The sequence below is a fragment of the Sarcophilus harrisii genome, chromosome 3, assembly GCF_902635505.1.
Source record: "Sarcophilus harrisii chromosome 3, mSarHar1.11, whole genome shotgun sequence".
NCBI lineage: Eukaryota > Metazoa > Chordata > Mammalia > Dasyuromorphia > Dasyuridae > Sarcophilus > Sarcophilus harrisii.
This window is the reverse complement of record NC_045428.1, coordinates 546,103,481-546,128,282: the sequence shown is the minus strand read 5'-3', so window position 1 is coordinate 546,128,282 and position 24,802 is coordinate 546,103,481. Positions and strand designations below refer to the sequence as shown.

Genomic DNA, 24,802 nt, shown 5'->3' with positions numbered 1-24,802 from the left:
TTCTAGAGGGGCATTCCATCACAAAGAAACTATTTCCATGTCATGTTCATTAATGCTGTTGATGTACCCCAGATCTCTGACCCGGACTCCTTTTCTCTCTTTGTTCACCTCCCGAAGGTTTAAGTGTCACTTCCACCAAGATGACTCCAGGATGGACACATACAGCCCTAGTAGTCCTCCTGAACTCTGGCCCCTCGGCCCTCAGTACCTCTTAGACATTTCCAAATGGATGTCTCACTGGTAACCCAAACTCAGGGTGCCCGAACCAGAACTCAGGGGTTCTTCCAAGCATCCCTATTTCTGTCAAGTGTACCATCAGCCACCCGATCCCCTGGGTCCTCAGCCCGCTTTGTGTCCTTGGCACCTCACTTTTGCTCCTCACTTTTGCTAACCCCCCCCTTAGCTAGACCATCACCAGATGTCAGTACCTATGGTGTCTTATGCATCTTTCTCCAGTTCAGGTGCTCATCACCTGGACCATCTCCTGATTAATGTCTCTTCATTTCAACCCATTTTTCCAATCAGTCATCAGAATGATTTTCTTAAAGTACAATTTTGCTAATGTCACCTAACCCTACCCCCATTTCAGTCCAGAATAAAATCTAACTAACTTTGTAAAAGCCTTCAAAACCTAAGCCTTTTATAAACTAAACAGCTAGGTGGTATGATGGATGGAGTAGTGAGCTTGGAATCAAGAAGACCTGAATTCACATCCTAACTCAAACACTCCCTTGAGCTGTGATCACAAATCACTTAACCTGTTTGCCTCAGTTTCCTCAACTGTCAAATGGGGAAAATAATAGCATCTTTCTTTGGTTTGCCTCAGTTTTCTCAACTATAAGATGGGAATAAAAACAGGATTGTTATGAGGATCAAGGTTGACATTATATCTTATTTCATGCTGTCTCTCTCTTTAGAGTATAAGCCACCTGACGGCAGGGACTACTTTTGCTTTTTCTTTGTGTCCCAGTCCTTGTTGCTTGCTTGATCTTATTGAAGGTTGCTAGAGTAGGAGGAATTGAGGCTAGATGCCAGGAAGAACTTACATAGAGGTGTGGGTCTCACCTATTTGGCCAGAGCAGGATTATGGGTAGAATCAAATTTAGGCCTTATCTGCCCCAGGCTTTAAAAATCTGGAAGATCCTGAAGGCACTTTGTTCGGTTAGTCTCTCGTTTAAAGGGGGTAGGGGGAGACTGGGCAAGGGTGGGAATGGAGAAGCCTCTCCCCCTCCCCCTCCAATAGGTTAACTGGCTGGTTGTGGGGGCTGCCTGATGCACTGGGAACCTCCTGTGGCCCACAAGAAAAAGCATGGCTAATGAGAGCTTGCAGGGCTGATCAATTATCCATCATTGGCCCATGCCCTCCCTAGCTCAGCTCCGGCTGCCTGCCCCCCATAGGAACACATAGGAGGGAGAAATGAATCTTACTCGGGGCCCCAAACCTCTCCTGTCTGCTCAATTTCTACTCGGCATCCCCCAGAAACCTGGAGGGAGCCCGTGTGTGGATAAGGAGATATGCGTCTGTAGGCACCCGGCACATATGCATGTACATGTGTGAGTTGGGGAGGGAGTTGGGAGATGGGCTGGGGGAAGCTTCTCCTGCACCCTGTTCTCAGTGGAGGGTGGGGAGATCCTGTCATAATGCTGCCTTCCCCATTCTTCCCTCCCTCCTTCCTTTCCGCCCTCCCTTTCTCCCTCTCTCTCCTTTCCTCCTTCCCTCCCCCTTTTTCTGTCTCTCTTTTCCTCTGCTGAGCCTGGAAGCCGCAGCCTGAATTTTGCAACCTGCTTAAAAATAATTGGGGGCAGTGGGGGGATTGGACGTCACTCATCAGCTATTTACCCAGTGCCTGACTGCAAGCCTGGTACCTCCAGAGAGCTGAGCTAGGCTGGGGCTGGAGAGGAGTTGGGGAGGGGGCAAGAGAGCAGACCCAGGCCCCTCCCTGATGACTGAGACTGGCTCTCAATATGAAAGGCATTTCGAGAGTCGTGGATATTAGGGGACCGGCCCTCCTCTTCCTCTGTGATGATGAGGGGGTTCGCAGAATCTCTAGGTTTCCTTTTGCCCAAAGGCACAAGTTGTTGAGACGGCTGGGCTAGAAGGCGGCCTAAGGGTGCTGTGTATCACAGACTTGTCTTTCCACAGAGCTGAGATTGGATTTGGAGATTAGACTGGATCTAGGGTTTGGGGGATGATCAATCAGAGTCCAGGGGGTGGTAGTGGGGGAGAGCATCTGTGGCTGTTTATGGCTGGCTTTGGGTGCAAGGGCATGGTCTATTCCATAGGTAAAGTGGCAAGGATGTGAATTCTCTTAGGTAGAAAGGACCTCTGGGTCTCCACCCATCTAATGTAGTAAAATGGGTGCTCTAGTAAAAGGTGGGATTGGGAGTATAATTTGGAGGCGGGGGTTAGGAGGTAGTTTGTGGCATTGGATTACCAGGGATATGGGAAACTCTATTCTAAATGGATCTGGGATTGGGAGATTTGGAGTTTGGGTGCAGCAGGGGGCTGAGAATGTATTTGGGGGCTGGGAGTTAAGGATCCAGTCTGTGACTCTAGGTCAGAGAGCACTTCACTTTCTGATATTTTGGGTGATCCCTACCCATCCTAGTGTCTGGGGGCCTTGGCTCTTTGATCAGCCTGAGCCAAACATATGGAAAAGGTGGGCATCTCTGACAAACTCTGGGGAGAAGAACAATTAGCTAGTACCCCAACCACCCTTCTATTTACACTTCCATTTCTGAAGCTAATTGTCAGTTTGCTTAAGGCTGGTATCCTGCGGGGATCCAAGGTGTGAGCACATCTGCCTGTAGTCTTTAGCCAAGCTGCAAATGGGAGGCTTGAGAAATCCAGACCTACTGAGTCGCCAAACACAGATTCATTAATTAATGAGAGTGGCTTATAGTTAAGCCCCCTAGCCACAAGCTTATGTGGGTACTGGGGGAAGAGTTGGGGCTTACAAATTCAAATCATTATAGATTTTTAGAACTGGAAGGGGCTTTAAGGATAATTGAGTCCAAAAGCTCCTCGTTTTACTGACAGAGAAAGTGGGACTCAGGAAGAAGTCCCAGAGCTAATAAACAGCAGGGTCAATAAAAGCTGGTCTCTTGGCTCCCTGAGTCTCATGTCTCTTTTTGGACCAAACTATGACATTGCCTCTTAGAATGTTTCTCCTTGCCTTGGGCATTGCCTCGCGGGGCACTGTGCTGAAAAGGGTCCTGGCGGTCCAGGAAGTTTTCAGGGCTCTAACGCTTCAGAATAGTCGGATCTTGATCTCCCTCTCCTTGGAGGTTTTCAGGTGGAGGCCGGTCGGTAAGAGTGTAAGGATGGCTTCTGAGCTCTCTTCCAACTCAGAAATTGGGTGATTCCGTGGCCTGGGTTCAAGTTGTGCTTCTGATGCTTGACCTTGGACAAATGCCTTGATGTCCTTGTTCCTCATGGACATCACCTGTAAAATCTGTAATCCGGAGTCTGAGCCAGAACCCGAGGCCTCAGGGAGGCACCTGCCCTTGGTCACTCAGCCCAGACAGCAGCAGGCGTCCCCTGGCTTCCCACTGAGCCCAGCCGTAGGGCAGAGAGGTAGGGAGTCTGCCCCAGGCTGACCACAGGTGAGCCGAGTCCCTGCTTCCTCCCAGGTCTGGGCCTTCTGAAGCCATTCTTTGTCCTTATCCAGCTTCAGATTTTCTGTTCTTTTGCCATTCACATGTGGATGTGGTACCAATCGGCTCCCTCCCTCCCAGCCAGGGACTCTGGTAATCAATCGATGGATGGGTGCTTGAGTACCTACTACGCGAGTAACTGGGTGCTCGATGCTTCAGGACTACAGAAGCAGAAGACATGGTCCCTGGTCTCACAATCTATTTGGGGAGAGGAGACTCACGCATAAAGCAATTATAGAGTAGTACAAGACAGTCTATAATTAAGTGGTAAATTGTGTGGTGCAGGCTACAAATGCTGTAGGGATCAGCCGGGGGTGGAAGGGGCAACCAGGGAAGGTTGTTGATGTCAGGAACAGCTTCCCTGGGGAGGCTGGACCTGAGCTGGGCCTGGAAGGATGGATATTCTTGGATGGACAGAGGCTGTTTCTAGGCCAGAGGAAGATGGGGGCAGGGGAAATAGTGAGGCCTTGTGACTGCTGAAAATGCTGGATTTGGAGTGAGGAGAGATTTGAGTTGGAATCCTCATTTGCATGCTCCTAGCAAATCAAATTCTTTGAGCCTCCTTTGTTCCTTCATCTATAAAATGGGGACCTTGCCTACCTTCTGGGTTATTGTGAATCTCTAATAACATCGTGCATGTAATAGAAAAATAATATCTAAAACTTATGTAAGGTTTGCAAAGAGTTATTTTGTTGAGATAAGTGTCTTTTATTACCCCCATTTTACAGAGGAGGAAACTGAGGCAGATGGCCATTAAGTGGTTTGTTTTCTCCTGCCTTCTGGCCCAGCACTCTAGCAAGTTAGCTGCCTGCAGTAAAGTAGTAACCATTATAAGTGCAAAAGCAGAGGAAGGATTCTGTTCCACCAATTTTTCATAAAGTCACAGGGCCATGTACAGAGCCTGGTCTCAGGGGAGGTCCAGGGTTAAAGAAGACATCATCCCTGCCTTCACGGTACTCACAGTAATAGTGAAATGAGACTACAGCCCCAGTGCCACAATATTCCCTGATAACAGAACTGAAAGGATCAAGTGGAGAGCCAAGGGTAGGCGGGGGGAGAAGGTTGTTCCTGACAGGGAGGACCAAAGCAGGAGGCTTCTCTGAGAAAGTGTCAGCGATGGGGCCTTTTCCCGGATGCAAAGAGATGGAGGATGACATCGAAGCAATTTAGGAGCAGAAAAGGAAATGGGTGGGTTGCATGATGAGGTGAGGGCTGATTGGTGGGCAGACTGTGGGCCGCCTGGCTCGACCTTTAATGTCAAGGCAAGTCTCCTGAGAATCCTGTGGGATAGGCAGCCACGCACACACATAATACACATGTCTGTATACACACTTATGTAATCTGCATGGAGGGATATCCACAGACAGGAGAACACCATCCTAGCTCAGTCTGTTTGAGTTACTTACCTGCTGACAGATTGTTTTCTCCTCCTTCTAGTAGTAATACTGGCCTTTATACAGCACTTATGTGCCAGGCATTGGGCTAAGAGCTTCACAATTATTTCATGGGGTGCTCACAATAATCCAATCCAACAAGCACTTATTAAGTGCCTGCTGCATACCAAGCACTGTACTTAGTGCTTTACAAATATTCTATTTGGTCTTTCCAATAATCCGATCCCATAAACACTTATTAGTGTCTACTATGCACTAGGTACTGGGCTAATACTCCTTATGGTTCTCTCATTTGATCATCTCAATAGCCCTGGAGACAATAAGAAGTTTTATTATTATCTCTATTTGACAAATGAGAAAAGGACAGCACGGCTAAGTCTCTCCAAAGCAATAACTGGACTCAGGCACTTTACTGTGCCACATCACTATAAGCCCCTTGAGGGCAAGAACCACATTTTTGTCTTTAAGTTCATCCCTTTTATTCTAGATGAAGAAACTGAGGACCAGGAAGGTCAGCGCACCCTCCAATCCCCTCATTTTACAGATGAGGAAAAAATGAAGGTGGAGGTTAAGCAATTTTTCTTAATTTAAGGAACAAAGGGGCAGAGCCAGGATTCCCACTCAGGTCCTGGGATTGCCTCCCTAATAATGGGTTGCATCTTGATGTTGTGTGAGATTTTTATAAAGTGTTTCACTCCCAACAAACCTGGGAGGGGGAGTGCAAGTATCATCATCCTTATTTATAGGTATTGAAAAAGTGGGGTTTGAGAGAGAAAGTGCTTTACCTCCTGCCGTTTGATTCTGAAGTGCTAAAGCTTTGGTGATTAATAAATGCTTGTTGATGTAAACCGAAGGACTCCCCACTCTGCATACTCCAAGGAACTCCAATGTTGAAAAATTATCCGTGCATATGTTTTGAAAATAAAAAGCTTTAATTAAAAAAAAGTATATATATATATGTGTGTATAAAAGGAAACGATGCTGACCCTCCAACCTCCGCTCTCTTGCAGGGCAAGTGACATAGGATGACCCCGGCCTGTCCCCTCTTATTGTCTGCGATTCTGTCCCTGCGCCTGACTGCGGCCTTCGACCCTGCCCCCAGCGCCTGCTCGGCACTGGCCTCGGGAGTGCTGTACGGGGCCTTCTCGCTGCAGGACCTCTTCCCCACCATCGCCTCGGGCTGCTCCTGGACCCTGGAGAACCCAGACCCCACCAAGTACTCCCTCTACCTGCGCTTCAACCGCCAGGACCAGGTGTGCGCCCACTTCTCACCCAGGCTGCTGCCCCTGGACCACTACCTGGCCAACTTCACCTGCCTCCGCCCGGCGCCGGAGCCAGAGCCGGAGCCGAGGCCGGAGCAGGAGCCGGAGCCGGAGCCGGAGCCAGAGCGGGAGCAGGAGCAGGCGCCCGCGGCCGGGCTACGGCAGGAGGAGGAGGAGGCGGGGGGCGGCCTGGAGCTGTGCCAGGGCTCCAACCCCTACACCTTTCTGCACTTTGACAAGAACTTTGTCCAGCTCTGCCTGACGGCGGAGCCCTGGGAGGCACCCCGCTTGCTGGCCCCCTCGGCCCTGGAGTTCCGCTTTGTGGAGGTGCTGCTTATCAATAACAATAATTCGAGCCAGTTCACCTGCGGGGTGCTGTGCCGCTGGGGCCAGGAGTGCGGGCGGGCCGCGGGCCGGGCCTGTGGCATCTCCCAGCCGGGCTGCAGCTGCCAGGGGGAGGAGGCTGTGCCCCCAGGCCCCCCCGCCACTGCGACTGCCCCGCCCCTCAGTCAGACCCTCTCCAATGCCCTGGTGCCGGGGAGCCCGCCGGGGGAGGCTGACCTGCACGCGGGCAGCAGCAATGACCTCTTCCCACCCGAGATAAGATATGGTAAGTGGCCCTCCAGCCCCTGGCCGAGGGTTCCGAGTGGGTGAGCACTGGGGTCAGGTGGACCCTCCCTACTGGCCCCACAGACCAGTTGGTAACCTTGCTGACTCCTGCCGGGGGTGAACCAGGAAGACGAAACAGAGAAGGAATTAGAGAGAAACTGAGGCAGGTAAAGAGAAGGGGGGGCTGAGAGAGGAGAAATCGGTGCTCAGAGAAGGGTCAGGGGAGACTGAGGAGGGAAAAATGGAGGCCAGGGCATAAGGAGAGAAGAAGGGGTGGGCTAGGATGAAGAGGAGCAGAAAGACGAGGAGAAAGAGAGGAGCAGGAGGATAATGGGACATAAGAAGGAGGCCTGAGACCAGAGGGAGTGAGCTGGACAGAGACAGGAGAGACTGAGGCAGAGCTGGAGGAAGGAGGCAGGGAGGATCAAGCCACAGGAAGGCGAGGAAGCAGGAGACCCTGAAGCTTGGTTAGTGAGGGGGAGGTGGTGGGACAGGGTGAGAAACATAGATGGGAAAGGACTGGAGAGGACTGAAGAGAGGGAAGGAGGGAGGGAGGGAGAGAAAAAGAGACAGAGACAGAGACAGGTAGAAATGGACACACAGAAACAGAAAGAGAGGGAGAGAGAAACCAATGCAGAGAGGCAAAAGATGAGGGGGAGAGAAAGATAGAAATAGAGACAAGGGGGAGAAAGAGAGAGAGACATGGAGGAAGGGAGAAGAAAGGAAGGGCAAGAAAGAGAAAGATAGACACAGAGAGACAAAGAGAGAAACAGAAAGAAAGAGACAGACACCTAGAGACACACAGAGAGAGATGGAGACAGAAACAGAGACAGGCAGAAAGACACAGAGACACAGAGAAAGAGAGACAGAAATAGACAGATTGAGACAGACAGAGAAACACAGAAACAGAGACACCCCCGAAGGTCAGAGACAAGGGCAGTAGAATTTGGAATGGGCCAGAGTCCGGGGTCCCAGGTGGGCTCCAGGGTGCCTTTGGGGTGACTGAGTGGAGCCGAGTCCAGGCCCACGAGTCCAGGCCATCAGCGCTGTGGTTCTGGTTGGCTTGGGGTGCGGGGCAGGCCCCTTTGCTTTTTGTTGACTGGCAGCAGCACCTCCGACCCTCGGTGTCCTGTTCCCTGCCCCCAAGGTTTCTGCTGACTCCTTTATTCCGAGCTTCCCAAACTCCTCAGCTGGGACTGAGAACAGAGCCCTTGGCTGGTGAGGGTCCTGGCCTGGGGAATCAGTCACACTGTGTCACCCCCCCCCCCCAGGCCCGTCTCTCGGTGACATGGGGTGGGGGGAGGAGGAGGCAAGCTCAGCTTTCCCCGGGCACATGATTCCCATTTTGGGGGCCTTGGGAGCTGCCCAGGACCTCCCCACGTCCCAGCCTCAGCCCTCCTCCCCAGCCCCAGGGGAAGCTCTGGGGCTGCCATACCCCTGGGGAGGCCCTCATCTCTGTGGGCACCGGGGCATCCTGCCCTCATAGGGCCCATGGCAGCCCCCCCCCCCGTCTTGCTGAGTCAGGTTCTCGCTGCGGGGGCCCCCCCCCTCGCCTCCCCTCCCTTTCTTTCTCCAGGCTTCTCTGCCCCTGTGAATTGTTCCCAGTCCCCGAGGCAGCCTTGACTAAGCCTTTTAGGAGGGCTGAGCAGGAAGCGAAGGGAGAAGAGCAGAAGCCATTGGTGTGCAGAGCATGTTCCTCTCTGTGTCTCCCGCCCAGGACCCTGGGCTCCCCCAAGCCTTTGTGTTCCGACGCTCTCTCCGGACCCTCAGGCCCAGGCAGGCCGGGGGCTGCCTTCTCACATCTTCTGCCCTGAGTCCTGGCGGAGAGAGCCTAGGCACGGCCCCTGGTCCTGCTCACGGGACCTTTGGCACTTCCCGTGTTTTCTGGTCTTAAGTGGGAGGGGGGATTGGACAGTGGCCTTTGTAGCCCCTCCCAAGCCCAGGACCTGTATCTGTGTGAGAAAATACCAGCCCCAGTGCTCGGGAGCACATCCATGGAACTTGTACGTGAGAACGTCCTCGGCATGGCAGGGGACAAAGGGACTGTGGCCAACAGCACCTTCTCCCACCCAGGCCTGGCAGGGCTCTCCAGGGTCCCCAGTCCCACTCTCCCTGGCACAGAGGAAGTTTGGGCCCTCTACGCTCTCAGGGTCTGTGCCATGGGATCCCCCATTCCCATGGGAGCAGGGCCTGGTGAAGCCAGGCCTAGAGTTGGTGACAAAGCCTTCCAGTGCCAGGCCCTCCGTCCCGGGCCCGACCAGGGAGGCAGGAGCAGCACCAAGCAGGTTATGGATGCTTCCCGTGAGCAGGAACCCTGGTGGGGGGGGGGGGGGGTTGGGAGCTCAGATTTAAGGCCTTCAGGAGAAAATTGAATTTCGTTTCTTTGTCGAACATAGCCAAGGAGAGTGGGACCATATATCCAGTGGTTTTATTATTCTCTCTGTTCTCCTCCAGGGCACATAGCAAGGTGCACGTGGCTTTGGGGAAAGCAGCAGAGCCGGGTGGGCAGGCCGATGGGCAGAAACCTCCCCCTCCTCAGTTTCCCTTCCACTTGAAGGGAAAGACATTCCTGTCTGGCTTTCCCCTCGGTCTGCAGAGCGGTCAGAGAGGGAGGCTCTGCCCACACAGGCGGGCACCATCCAGGCACTGTGCCATCCAGGGCACCGTGCCAGGGGATGGCGGGTTGTTGTGAAGCCGGAAGCAGGATTTGGTCCGTCGCCCTGGTGACTTTGAGAGCCAGAAAACATTGGGGGCTGGGCTGGGGTGGTCTGCTGAGGGAACAGAGCACCCTGGAACTCCCCTGCTCCGGAGAGCCAAAGGCGGTCGGCACGGGGGCTTTGAGGGATGCATATGTGAGGCTACAGCTTCAAGGCTAGGACCCCCGGCCAGGCGAGGAGACCTGATGCTAATCAGATCTTTCACCTGCCAATCATCTCTGACAGTTAAAATCATGAGGCTGTATATCTTGTGGCACGGTGGGGATAATTCTCCCTGCCTTTGGCATCCCCTCGCCCGGGCCTGCTACAAATCATCCTTCATCCACTGGCACTTCTGAGAGACCGGTGCCCAGGAGGGAGAGCTCTGGGAGAAGTGCAGGTGGCTATTATCGTGAGTGGGCGCAGGGAGAGGGGCCCGCGGCGGCTGTGGGCTCCAGGGGGGGCACGCCAGTCGCTGTGGCACACCGAGGCCCGTGGGCGCAGGGAGGCAGCCTTCCCTTCTGCTACCTCCGGCGCTGCCCAGGCTCATCATCGGGCAGATTAGTGCCAATTAGTAGCGAGAGCGGGTTCTCAGCGTGGTTTGTTCTCCGAGGCAGGGAGTGTCTCTGGGGCTGGGGCCACCGCCAGGGCCCAGAGGGGCCTGTGCCGAGAGGGCGTTGCCACTTGTGCCAAGCGTTTGGCCTCCCCCCACCCCTTCCCCCACCCCTCTGGGCCAGGCCAGCTGGATGGCTGTATCGGCAGCAGGGAGACGGGCTGGCATTTTGCAGCGGACAGATTGCGATCAGGAATACGTGGGGATGGGAGAGAGAAGGCGGGCGGGCAGCGGAGAGCCAATTCCAATTTCCTATGCTTGGCCCGGGAGCTGGGAGGAAGCGGGGGGAGAGAGAGACCCTGATCCTTTCCTCCGACCTCCAGCGCGCTGGTGTCCCCCCTGGGTCACCTGGGGCTCTGGAGCAGGGGGCAAGGTCCTATCTGCCAGGAGAGGTGGAGGAGAGGAGGGAAAAGGAGCAGGATTTCCGGGACCTCCAGAGCTGAGAAGGGGGCTGGGAGTCAGTGGCACATACATGGGAGACCCTTTACTGTGATAGCTGAGTGTGTGTGTGTGTGTGTGTGTGTGTGTGTGTGTGTGTGCCTGTGTGTGTGTGAGATGGATGCACTTACTCCAGTACCAACTGTCTTGGAGGCAGCTCCTGGGAATGGCTCCATCTCCTGATGCTCTGGCCGGTAGATGCCTGGGAAAGGCAGCTGGGAGTCTGGTCACAGGGATTGGAGGAGCTGGGGCTGGAAAAGGGACCGTAAAGATTGGATCCCCAGCCCTGCCCCCCAGATGACACATGTCCCTTTTGGAAACTGAGGCTCAGAGGGTCCAAGCTACTGCCTGGTGCCAGTCACGGAGCTGGCCTGTGGGAAGAGTCTGGCAGATTCGGTGGTCCTTGTTACCCTAACCCAGAGCTGCCCCCAAACTGGCCAGTGGTGGCAGGCTAGGGCTCATCCCAACTGCCCCTCCTGGCAGAGCTCTGGCATCTCCCAGCCGCCCTGCCGGGTGAGGGCTCCCGGGACCCCCAGCTCCTCTGCCGGGCAAGGATTCTCTGGGTTCCCAACCGCCCTGCCAGGCGAGGACCTCCTGAGGTCTCCAGCCGCCCTGCTAGGTGAGGTCTCTCTGGGCTTCCAGCCGCCCCGTCAAGCATCCCGAGGCTGCACTGAATGGTCTATGCTGGGGCAGGCAGGGACGAGGCTGGAGGGAGGAGCTGGGAAGCCAGAGGGAAGGGAGGAGAGAACTGGCAGGGAGAAGAGAAATGGCATGGAAAGCAGCAGCGGCAGAGGAAGGGGGGCAGGGCGGGGGACTTGAAGAGTGGGGGAGAGGGATGGGAAGCAGGTGGGGGAGAGGGGGCATCGGTGCCCGGGCCCGCCTCAGCGCCGAGCCCAAGCTTGACAAGAGGGTCTGGGTGCCTGTTAATTTCACGCAAACTGCTTTTGATAGATCTCTTGTTATTTTTGGTGAGTTGAGCTATAAATTTGTACCATCTTGCTGCTGCAATCTGTTAAGTGGGGGGGGGGGTACGGGGTGAGGAGGGAACGGGAAGGAGGAGGGGGTGGAGGCAGCATCCTGTGCAGGCTTGGGCGCTCTGGGTGGGACGTTTTCTTGGGCCCCAGAACAGCCAGAGGGACATGTGGGGAGGCAGGTCCAGCCCTGACAGCGGCAGCAGGAAGCTGGCAGTCCCAACTGGGGACCCATTCCCTGGGAAGGAGCAGATCCCATGGTTTTTGCCTTCTGACCTTTAGTTACTGGGAATTGGCGTCTGGTGCCAGCTGTGAAAAATCTGAGACGGTGGCACCCGGTGCCCCGGGCAGGAGAGCACCGCCTCCACCTTCTCGTTCACAGTCTGCCTTTCCCCTCCCCCTTCCCCCGTGTTTCTTGCTGGCATTAGCCGCCTAGGCAGAGGAGGGGGGAAAGACCCCGCCTGGACCACTTTGAGGAGAGAAGATAGGAAAGGGCTTTGTGGACGATGATAGAGAGCATCTGCATGGACTAAAATGAGAAGGGAGAGCATTCTAGGAACAGGGAGAATGAGGGCTTGGCAGTGGGGGAGAGCGGGCCAAATTTGGGGAACCGTGAGTCATTCGGTTTGGCTGGAGCAGCTGGGTACAGGAAGGAGAGAGTAACACTCCCCCCACACCCGTCCTCTGCAAAGGGTGTGGCAAGCATGATTTCCATCCTATAAATGAAAACAGCAATTTAGGCTAAGGGACTTACCTGCCCTCCAACAGCAAATAACGTCACAGCTGACATGATGGGACAGTGTGACTGTTCACTCTTTTTCTTGCCTAGACATTAGACTTCTATTAATATAGTCCAAGATCATGTTATATATATTTTAAATTTAGCAACTGCACCACACTGTTCCATATGGAGCTGGTGGGTCAGCTGAGACCTTTTTTCAGATGTCCTTGGATCCTCATTCCGTACTTGTGCAATAGATTTTTTGAACCTAAATGTAGTTACTTTACCTTTGCAATTGATTTTTTGAACCTAAATGCAGTTACTTTACCTTTGCTCATCCTCTCTCCCAGAATTTTCTGGGAGTTACTTCTTTTGTTTTTCTGCCAAAGGAATAGGAGCCGAAGCTTATATTTCTCTTCATGGTTGTACCAGATTCTTTGAGATTCTTGTGTGATTCGGGCAACTCACTTAACCCTGATCGCTTCCAAAAAACAATAAAAAAATCCCAACAACAAAAGATTCTCTGAATTCTGGGGAGGAATTTAATGGCTTTGTTGTGTAGGAGAAGTGGGAAAAGAAATGAGCATTTATTAAGTATCAACTATGTTCTAGCTACTGTATTATATGCTTTATAAATATTATCTCATTTAATATAGTCTTCTTGCTGCGCCTTGAACCCTGTTCTCCCAAATTTCAACACTGATGCTCTTTCCTCTATAGCACCAGGCAGAAGATACCCGAAAATGAAACTCATAGTTTAGAAGCTGAAATCTTAGCCATTTCTGCCACCAGCTCTTTGACCGTGGGCAGATGCCTTCCCCTCTCTAAACCCCCTTGTAAAATGGGGATAATAATATTGGTCTGCCTCCCCTAGCAGGGATCTTATGAGACGAGACATGGAAGAAGAATAATGACATGGGAAAAGTTTTGGAAAAGCCGGCACTTTTCAGCCTGAGATCCTGATATGGATTTGAGGCTTTGCTTACCTAGGTTAGCTCCTCTGGGATTCCAGCTCTTTTCTGCCATTGACCCAGAGACTCTTGTCTTTGACTCCTGGACTTTTATCTTTCCTTACTTTTAAATTATTTCTTAAAATTTTTTTTCAATTAACAAACACTCATTTTTTTCTTCTAATCTCCTTTTCTCCTTGAATAAAAGAAAGAAAACCATCATAATAATTATGCATAGATAAAGTAAAATAGATTCTAATACTGACCATGTCCAAAAAATGTATGTGTCACTTTTGATCTTGAGTCCATTGCTTCAGAGACAGGAGGTAGGTGATGTAACTCAACCTTGGTTATTTTGAAATTATGATTTATTACTGCATTGATCCCCTAGGGTTCTTTTGCCTTTCAAAGGTATTTTTCTTTATGCTGTTATCATGTAAATTGTTCTCTTAATTCTGCTCATTTCACTCTGTATCAGTTCATACAGATCTTCCTAGTTTTCTCAGAAACTATCAATTTCATCATTTCTAATGGTGCATTCAGTAGCATTCCATTATGTCCATGTACCATAATTTGTTTCATTATTTCCCAATAGATGGGCAGTCTTGGTCTCCAATTTTTTATTACCAAAAGAGTTGCTATAAATAATAGCAAGGTGAGTAGTATCCCTGGGTCAAAGAGTATGCACAATTTAGTGTTTTTACCTTTAGTTTGGAGAGGGATAGTTCCAAATTGGATAAAATGAAATAAAATATTTATAAAGCACTTTACAAACCTTAAAACATTACATAAATGCTATTATTGTTTTTTTTCATTAACTGCTTTCCAGAAGCTCAACAACAGCTCCACTGACAATGTATCAGTGTTCCTTTTTCTTACAGTTTGTCCACTAAGTGTTATTTTCATTTTTGTCATCTTTGACAGTCAGAGAGATAGAAGGTGGAAATTCAGAGTTGATTTAATTTCCATTTCTTTAATTATTAATGATTTGACCATTCCCTTCTATCAAAGGCTGCTCAGATCTCTTCCCGATTTTCCTTTCTCCCAAGACCCCTTAGCTCCTAATCTCAGAGACCTTCCTGGAGCCAATCCTTATTACCAGCTTTCCTTTCTGCTGCTGACATTACCATAAGGGAATCTCAGAATGCTCTTCCATGAGGTTCCTCTTTCTGTTGTCCCTACTATCTTTGCATGCTCTATACTAAAAAAGTTCATTTTCTATGATCTATTTACAGGGAGATTCAGAAAGAATGTATTTTAAAGGAACTAAATTATATCAATCCCATACTGTGGAATATAGTCCTTGAAGGCAGAAGGTGTATCTCCAGTGCTTGGCACATAGTGGACACTTGTTGAGATGAATTTATTCATATCTCGAATTTAATAAAGAACATATAAGTCAGAAATATAAACAAAACAAAAACAAATCTGTGAAATGAGGGGAGAGGACCAGATGTTCTTCTATGTCCTTCCATGCTCTGATATTCTATGATTCTATGATTAAGGTGCCAGTGTTGCCCTTGGCAGCCCTTCTCATAGCACATTGCATCTGGGGTCCCTGGGTCTTCTGGTTTAAGCACCAAGAATAAAAACCTTTCATCCCCCAAGGAAAGGCAGCTGGGTTAATTTAAAAAAATGGCTTTTCTGGGAAATTCAGAGCAAGATAAGGCCCCAGCTTATGGCAGTCACGTTTGCAAATGTGGAGAGACATTCTCTCATTTACCCCTCTCTGATCTTGTCCCACTGGGACTAGAGGAAGACAGGATTTCATTTCTCACTCAGGCCAGGAGAGCCATAGGAGATTTGGGGACCTCAGGAGTCTGGGAAGGGGTGGTAGAGAGCACAGACAGCAATGGGCCATCAATTTAGCAAAGAGGAAAAACCTTCCAGAAAGGTTTCAAAGGATCCAGGCTAGGACTTTAAGCCTCATTAAACTGGGTCATCTTCCCCCTGTTTTAGCTCCTCCTTGGAATTGTTCCAAGAGAACTTTGACTTCAGAGCTTTCAATTCTCCCGACTTTCTAGGCCTGCTGGGAGCCCCCTGAGCTCGCTTGGTCCCTGGACTTGGAGCACTGCCACCCCGATCCTTAATTAACTTCTTTCTTCTCTGTCCCCTGTCATCCTCACTGGATACCTGAGTCTGGCCTTTACTCTCGCTGTCCCTTCCATCCCCATCTTTAGTTATGACCGATGACTACAGCCGATTTTCTAGGGTTTGTCTTTGAGGGCAATAAAAATATACTAATTCAGAAATAAAATGCCAAGGTGAGGTCATTAGAAGTATAATAAGTCCCAGCCTGGATGTCTCTAAATTTCTACTCTAAGCCAGTCTATTGACCTCAGAATGCAGGCTTAGTCCAGAAGGAAGGGAGGGAAGAAGAAAGGAACGGTAATAATAATAGCTAGTGTTTATAAAGCACCTACTATGTGCTAGGCACTTTTTATCAATATTATTTAATTTCATCCTCACAAAATTCATTACACAATTTAGGAAACTGAGGCAGAAAACAGTTAAGTGATTTGCCCAGGATTAAACCCCAATAGCTAATAAGGGTTTGAGGTGGGAGTCTGCCTACAGTGTATCATATTCCTGTATAGGTATGTATGAAATATAGGCAAAAGGTACAGCCTGAGCTGAATTTTCAATTCAGTTCAATTCAATTTTTCTAGATCTAGACTTGAGAGGCACCTCAGGGGCCCTTTAGTGCCCCTTCTCCACTTTATAGATGAGGAAGAGGAAGCCAGAGAAGCCAAGTGCTCCTCCCATCTCCAGGCAGGAAAATGCCAGATTGCACGTGAAAGTGGGGCCCCAGACCCTAAAGCCAGTGTTCTTTCCACTGGACCACACTGCCTCCCATTGTTCCACAGGCTGCCCTCGGAGCCAAGGGCAAGCGTTGGTCCCTCTTCTATAGAAACTTGAAGACATCAATTATGGAAAGGATGATGGCTTTGGTTTCAGAGGACCCAGGTGAAAATTTCCTCTCTATTAGTCATCTGTGTGACTTTAAGCAAATTACTTTCCCTCTCCCAGCCTTATTTTCCTCATCTATAAAACAAGAAGATTCGACCAGATGATTTCTGAGATCTTAATCTCTCCACTGAGCTTTCTTTCCTCCAGCTTAAACATTCCCAGTTCATTCATTTGGTCTTTGCTGAGTGAATCAAGCACCTTGAGGGCAGAAACTGTTTTTGTCTTTCTTCACATCCACACACCTAGCATACAGTAGAGATTTAATAAATACTTGTTGACTGATGGACCCATCCTGCTTTCAGCTGCCATAATGATCTTCCTAAAGCCCAGCTCCAACTACATCACTCTCCTGTTCAATCAGTAATCATTTATTAATTATTGACTATCATTTATTATTAGCCAATCAATGCCAACGCTTCTTATGACCTCCAAACTTAAATATAAAATTCTCTAGTTGACTTTTTTGTTTTTTTGGGGGGGGGCATTCAATTGGGGTTAAGGGACATGCTCAGGGTCTCACAGCTAGTATGTATTAAGTGTCTGAGGTCAGATTTGAACTCGGCTCCTCCTGACTTCAAGGCTGGTGCTCTATCCACTGCACCACTTAGCTGTTCCCTCTCTGATTGGCTTTTAAAGCCCTTCATAACAAACTGTCCCTTCCTGCCTTTTCAGTTTTTTCAAACTTTAACTTAATTTTTAAAAATACACATTGCTTTATGAATCATGTTAGGAGGCAAAAATCAGAACAAAAAGAAAAACTACAGGAGAGAAAAAACAAAAAACAAAAAACGTGAACATAGCATATGTTGGTTTACATTTAATCTCCATAGCTTTTTTTCCCTGGATGCATATGCCATTTTCTATCCAAAGTTTGTTGGGATTGCTTTGGACTTTCCAGTCTTTTTACATCTCATTCCCACTTTTGTACTCTAAGGTCCATTGACATGGGCCTCCCTGCTATGGCTAGAACCTGATGTTCCATCTCCTCTCTCCAGGCTTTGACTCTCCCCTCCATGCCCTGACTCTCCCCTCCATGCCTGGGACTTGCCCTTCTCGTCTCTTCTCTCCTAGCTTCCTTGGCTTCCCCCAAGTCCCAACTAAAATTCCACCATCTATAAAAAGCCTTTCCCAGTCCTCCTTAACTTGTTGTCTTTGTACTGTCCAGTCTATCCTGCTGATATCATGTTTGTGCATAGCTATGGGTCAGGCAGGTGGTGTAGTGGATGGAGTACAGTGCTAAGAATTTGGAAGACTCATTGTCATGAATTCAAATCCAGCCTCAGACACTTATTGGCTGTGTGACCCTGGGCAAGGTGCTTAATTAACCCTGTCTGCCGCAGTTTCCTCATCTGTAAAAAAAAAGCTGAAGAAGGAAATGGAAAACTACTCCTGTGTCTTTGCCAAGAAAACCCTAAGTAGAGTCAAGAACAGTGAAAATGACTGAAAAACATCTGAACAATATAGTTGTTTTCCTCTTGTCTTTCTCCTTATATTGTGATCTCCTTGAGAGCAGGGACAGGGTTTTGTTTTTGTTTTTTTAAACTTCTCTTTGTATCCCTAGCACATAGTAGGTATTAATAAACGCTTTTTGACTTGCTTGACAATGGGATCCTCACCTTCCTTGGTGTAGCTGCTATGCTTGTGTGAACAGCCCAAGGTCACGCTTGCAGTTCTGTCTGCTGCTTCATGCTGTTGACTCACACTGAGTTGGCCACGTGGCAGGACCTTGCAGGAGGGCCTGGGAAATGGGTTTCTAGGCAGGTTTGGTAAGTGAGCGAGCTCTCCTGCTATTGCATTGGGCAGATTATTTCATCACACTCTGAGTAGGCTTGTCCCTTGTTATAGCTGTAAATTATAACTTTATTCTTCTCTTGTAAATAAAATCCTTCCTACGCAGGCGCTCTGTTAGGTTGGAAGGAGGAAAAGAAGGAAGAGGAGGAGGAGGAGGAAGAAGAAGAAGGGGGTCTGGAAGGGGAAGGAGCAGCTTGCAGTTCAGGATTAGGGATGAGAGGATGAGAGGTGTTTTGGTGACATATGGCTCAGAGAGTTTGGCCTGGGGCTAGGTTATAGATCTAGGAAACAGGCTGGTCCAGCCAGGTTCTGGAAGCCCAGAGAGATTGAGTCATCATAATGGTTTCTCTGGCTTCTCATGCCCAAAGGATTGATAGACTGAATGACCAGGAGCCTTTGTGAAAACCAGTGTTGCAGGCAGGGGGTGACTGTTCAATGGGAGCCCCTTGGGTAGCCCATTTAACAGCTAAAGGAATGGGGGAAGTAGTGGGAGCCCAGGATCAGACCAGAGACCCCGTGGCATATCAGCGATAGGTTTCTAAAATATGGAACTTCAGAATTCCCTAGAAGGGTCCCTCCCATGGCCATCCCTAGTGGGGCATATGGGCTCAGGGCCACACTTAAGGGATATCAGGGCTTGGGCATCCCATTGAAGGTTGAGGCAATCAGAGCCATCTCTTGGAAATATCCCTGGTCTAGGAGGCCCCAGAGGGAGAAGGTAGGCCCCGTGATTTTCCCTGGGATTGTCTTTTGGAAATGTAGGGCTCTGGGGCCATCCATAAAAGGTCTGGGGGTCCTAGAGCCCACACTGGACTGTGAGAGAGATGGAGGGTTATCCCCAGGATCCCCAGGGTTTGAGCTACTTTTCAGAAGGAGAGGTTGTCAGATAAACTGTGTCTTTCTCATTTTCGTCCCAGTGAGTTTTATCCCATTTGATTTCAACCTTCAAAGGGAAAGGATATGGGATAGCCTGGCTGCCAACACAGAAGAGCTGCTCTTCCTGTCCCTGGCACTTGCTTTGTTTTATCATTGCCCAAGGCTGGGCAGAAAATGGGCTGAAGGCACGAATTTCCTCCAGCCTTGTAAGATCCACCAGCAGAAGCCCAGTGACCCTGGCTACTTCCCGTCACTGCTCTCTTATGAACACTTCCCCGCCCCCGACTCCTATAGAATGGAAGCTTTTGCACAGCTGCGTGTGTACCTCTGTTAAAATGTAAGCTCCTTGAGGCCAGGAGCTCTTTTTGCTTTTCCTTATATCCTCTTTAAAAATGCCTGGCCTATAGTAGGGACTTAATAAGTGCTTGTTTTTTATTTATTATATATCATAGAAAATTATATATTCTATGCACTGATTATCTATCCCTGTTTTAACATGATATCTTGTATATAATCAGAATTTACTGTAGTAGAAAGAAGCATTGAATGAACTCGGCATGAGATTCCTCCTGGCTTTCTCCATCACACACAGAAGGCAACACAAGCCAGGGAACAGCTTGACCTATTGTTTTGGGGTGGGTAGAGTTGCTGTTCAGGCATTTTTCAGTCATATCTGATCCCGTCTGGGTCTTTCTTGGCAAAGATATTGCAGCAGTTTTCCACTTCCTTCTCCAGTGTGTTGTACAGATGAGGAAACTGAGGTAGATGGGCTTAGGTGACTTATCCAGGGTCATACTGCTAGTTAGTGTCCAAAGCTGGATTTGAACGCAGGTTTTCCTGACACCTGTCTGGCACTCTATCCACTTAGCCAACTTGCTGCCCTGTGACTAAGTAATACGAGCCCGCTAAGGAGAACAAGCTGAACTATTCTACTCACATTTTGTTTCTGTTTTCCCAACAAGGAGAACAGCTTTCAGACGGAAAAGGAGAGAACAAACATCATTCAGAGGGAACTGCAGCCTGAGATTCGTGATGAGATAGGAAGGGAGCATTTAACTGTTCTAAATGAGTTCGCGCCTCCAGACCCAGACAAATTGTGTCCCAGGTTGCTGAAGGAATTCGCTGATGTGATCTCACACCCACTATCTGTAATCTCAGGGAAACAGTGGAAAACGGCAAGGGTGGCGGAAGACGAGACGGGTAAATGTCGTCTTTCTCAGCCAAGGGAGAAAAGGGGGCATTCCAGAAAATTGAGCCAAATAAACTTGGTCTTCGGCAGAAGGACGAGATCCAATCCTCAAACAGGTGGTTATGGACATTTAGAAAAGAACACGGCGATCCTCACAAACTAATGTTTATTTACCAAGAACAAATCATGTCCAGACGCCCTTATTTATTTGGGGAGATGGAGATAATAGGTTAGCCCTTCAAGGAAATGTCATAGGCTTAGTATATCTTGACTGCATTAAGCATTTGACAAAATCTCCCAGAATGTGGATGATGATCCTATTAGGTGGATTCTCAGCTGGCTGCATAATAGTGCCCGATTTAGCTTTAGAGAAGCAGTGTGATGTATTAGATTCTTAACAGGAGATCCCTGGGCCCTGAAACTCCAGGAATCCAAAGAACGGGGCTCCTTCATCTGGGTTTTTTCATCTGTAAATTGGGATTATAATCTCTTCCCTGCCTCCCTCACAAAGTTGTTGTCAGTCAAATAACATTTACTAAATGCTTTCTGGGTGTCAGACACCGTGCTAGTGCTGAGGATACTAAGAAAGAAAACTAGCAGGTTCTGCCCTCTAGGCGCTTATAGTCTAATGGGAGATCCAACGTGCAAACTGGATATAAACAAGATAAATTGGGAATCATCTCAGAAGGAAGGCGCTCTAATTAAGGGGGACTGGGCCAGGCTTCTTATAGAAGGTGGGGAAGCTAGGAAGCTCCTCGGGCATGGGGAGAATCTATGAGAACCCTCAGTCGAGAGATGGGATAGTGTGTGCAAGGAAAGGCAAGGAAGGCCCTCTCACTGCCCCACAGAATGCATGGTAGAAGGGAGCTTCAGAGAGAGGAAGAGACTGGGTAATAAAGGACTTTAAAAAGCCAAACAGAGGATTTTCTATTTGATCCCGGAGGTGAGAGGAAGCCACTGGAGTTTATTGAATTTGGGGATGACGTGGACAGATGGGATTGTTAAGATCAATTCAAAAGCTGAATGGAGGATGGATTGAAATGAAGAGAAACTGGAGGCAGACAAACTCATCAGCAGGCTAGCAAGAGAAGCTGGGTCTGGGGAGGGGTGAGGGCCTGCTCTAGGCTGGCAGCCCTGTCAGAGGAAAAAAGGGGGCGTAGATGAGAGATGTTACAAAGGGAAAAATGACAGGACTTGACAATTGATTGGATATGGGGGAGGAGCTGAGAGAGACAGGAGTCAAGGAAGACACTTCAGTGGGGTCAGGGTGACTGAGAGGATGGAGGTACCCCATACAGTAATAGGGAAGTTAGCAAGAAGGGTTCTGGGGAGAAGAAAATGAGTTCACCTTTGGATGTGTCAAGTTTAAGATGTAGATGTTCAATAAGCGGCTGAAGATGTGAGACGGGAGGCTGGAAGAAAGGTTAGAGCTGGGTCTGGAGTTTAAGAATAATCTACATAAAGATAGTTGAACCCACAGGAGCTGATGAAGTCATAGAGAAATCATAGAGATGGAGAAAAGAAAAGGACCTAGGACAGGGCCTTGAAGGACACTCACAGTTAGCAGAGATGACCTGGAAGAATATCTAGCAAAAGAAACGGGGAAGGAGCACCCAGACAGACAGGAGGACAGCCAGGGAGGGAAGTGTCACAATAACCTAGAGAGAAGGGGGTCTCAGGGAGAAAAGGTGATGGATGGACAGTGACAGAGGCTGCAGAAGAGTTGAGAAGGAGTAGGATTGAGAAAAGGTCATTGGATCGGGCAATTAAGGAAGCACTGCTCATTTGGAGAAAGCAGTTTCAGTGGGATAATGAGGTTGGAAGCCAGACAGCAAAGCGTTAAGAACAAGGTGAAGAGGGGGAAGTAGAGACACCTACTGCAGATGGCCTTCTGGAGGAGTTTAGCTGTGTGATGGATAGAATATCATCCGGTAGCTAACAGGGATGGGCAGAGCAAGTGAGAGCTTTTAAGGATTGGGAGAAATATGGGTATATTTCAGGCCGCTTGGAAGGAGCCAGGTAACATTGGTGAGAGAGTAGGGATGACAGAGGGGACAATCAGCTGGAGAAGATGGGCTGGAATGGGATCACACAGAGAGGGATTTGCTTTGGTAAGAGAAAGGCCATCTCTTCATGGGAGACAGAGATGAAGGAAGCAACGGTGGCAGAAAGCATCTGAGACATGGGAGAAAGGGAAGGGGGGAGGATGGAGCTCTCGACAAATGGCCTCAATTTTTTTTTTTCTGTACAGTATGAGGCAAGGTTCTCAGGCGAGAAGGTGGGGGGAGGAAGAAGCTTGAGAGGTTTGAGAAGGGATGAAAAGGTTTGGTGGAGCTGCTGTGGAGAGTGGGAGAGTGAGTTAATTAGGGAGGTGTTAGAAGGATCGCCTGAGGGCCCAGTTGAGGTTATGTAATATAAATTGTAGTGGACCCAATCAGCTTGATTTCATGATTTTCTCCATCTCCAGCAGCATGTAAGTAGGAACAAAAACTGCGGATGGTGGGAAGGAGTCAAACCTGAGATCCTTAGAAAGGCCAGATCTTTAATAGGGTAAAGAGAACGGGGACAAGAGTTAAACCGGCTCATCAAAGGGTCAAGATGGTGGAAGGAGAAGTGAGTGCAGGTGTGATGGCCTGGGAAGGAACAGAGAGGGTGGAAGGATGGGGGAAGGGCTGAGAGGAGGATGAAGAGCAGGATTAGGGGCTGCAAGGTAGAGGGAGAAGTGGAAGGTCCATAGATTGTGATCAAAGTTCATGAACAGGGATGGGAATACTTGTGGGTAGGAGCATCTCTGTATGTGGCTGAGGTAGGGGGTGGGGGAAGGAGGAGCTCATGAGTAAGCTGAGGAAGTGATAGGTTAAGATGTTTGAGCTTCAGGTAGCCAGAGAGGGTGTCTCAAACCTCCAGAGCTTTGCGAGAATCAGATGCAATGAGTGATGGGAGTGGCAGTGCCAGTCTGGAGGGGAAGTGTCCCTCATGAGGTGCCACAGGACTTAGCTCTTGAGTTTAAAAGACTGGAGACAAAAAAGACTTAGAAGGGATGGAAAAGGCAGAACAGGAAATCCTTCTTCAGATATTCAAAGAGCTGCCAGGCCAGAGAGGAGGCTGGTTCTTCCAAAACCCCAGAGGGTGGAGAGGAAAGGTTCAGATTGCAGCTTACTCTCAGAAAGAAAAGAAAAAAAGAAAAGGAAAAAAAAAAAACGTCATCATTAATAGAACTGGCCAAAAGTGGAATAGGTTGCTTCAGGGAGGAATGAGTTTCCCATTGTTGTAGGTTATCAAGGAAGAATAAGAAGTCTTTTCTTTCTCTAATTCAGGTGTCCTCAACCTTTTTTTGTGCTTACCTACCAGACCCCTTTGGCAGTCTTGAAATCCGTGGATCCCTTCCCAGAATAATGTTTTTAAATGCATAACACAGCACCTAGGCCTTCACAGTAAATCAATTATATTGAAATAGCTAATAAAATTTTGAACAGGAACAAATTCATGAACTCCAAGTAAAGGCCCCATGTTCTAATCCATCTTCTGCACAGCTGCCAAACTGATTCTTAAAATACAAATCAGACCATGTTGCTCCCCTCCTCTAGAAGTTTCAGTGGCTCCCTATTGCCTCTATATTAAAAATGCAAATGTCTCTCTTTAGTATTTAAAACCTTAACAGTCTGGCTCTAACCTATCTTGATGGACTTAATTCATATTATTTTCCCTCACTCATTCCACATTCAAGTGTAACTGACCTATTTGGTGTTCTCTTTATTTGAGATTACATTCCCTACTTCCATGTCTTTTCAGACTGTCTTCCTAGCCTCCAGGCATCCTTCCAGTTTTCACATTTATGATCTTGTTGTCATCTTTAGCTACTTACTCTTTCTCTTTATTTTTATTTTTTGTATTTATATTTATGTTTATTTTTTATTAGTTTGTCCTTTCCATATCTCCTTCCCATTAAATAAATCTTTAAAAAGCCCAAAGCTCCCCACATCTTTTTGTGTTTATCTATATATTATGGTAAAACCAATCCAATTTAGCTGTATTTGGAAAAAAATGTCACTTTCTATATTTTAAGTTAATCAGGGGGTGATTATTTATCCATTCGAACTCTTGGTTTTGTTATTGCATTGCTCAAAGTTCTAGCATCTTTCAAAGTTGTTTTTCCTTATAATGGTGTTATCATTGAGTAAAATGCTCTCCTACTGCTGCTCACTTCACTCTGTATCTGTTTAGAAAAGTCTCTTTCCACCTTCTGAAGTTGACCATCTCATCCTATCTCATGGCTGCATTCACACGCAGTCTGTTCAGCCATTCCCCCATAGGACACTATTCACAGCCTACCAGTGCTATCACTGAGTGAAAGATTGTGCACGGCCAACTGGGTAATTTTCTGGCCACAGCCATCCACTTTCATTCACCTTACGCATCCAATCCATTGTCAAAACTTGTTCCTTCACAACATCTCTTGTATTTCTCTCTGTCTCTTCATTCACACAGCCACCACCCTTGGCCCACATCACCTTTCTCTCCTGGGCTATTGCAATTGTCTCCTAATTAGCACAATCCATCTTCCGTATAGCTGCCAAAATGATTTTCCTCCATCACGTGAAAGTAAGCAAAGAAAGAGAAAAAGGATCTAAATATACAAAAATATTTATAGAAACTCTTTTTGTG

General features: G+C 48.6%; 1 protein-coding gene across 1 annotated transcript in view; it reads left to right on the top strand.

The window, feature by feature from the left end:
• The window catches only part of ADGRB2 (adhesion G protein-coupled receptor B2), a 60,621-nt gene that overhangs the window by 7,088 nt on the left and 28,731 nt on the right, over positions 1-24,802 (top strand). Inside the window, 1 exon segment of the mRNA XM_031961518.1 lies at positions 6,062-6,923. Coding sequence (XP_031817378.1) covers positions 6,077-6,923 — 847 coding nt within the window. The 5' untranslated portion in view covers positions 6,062-6,076.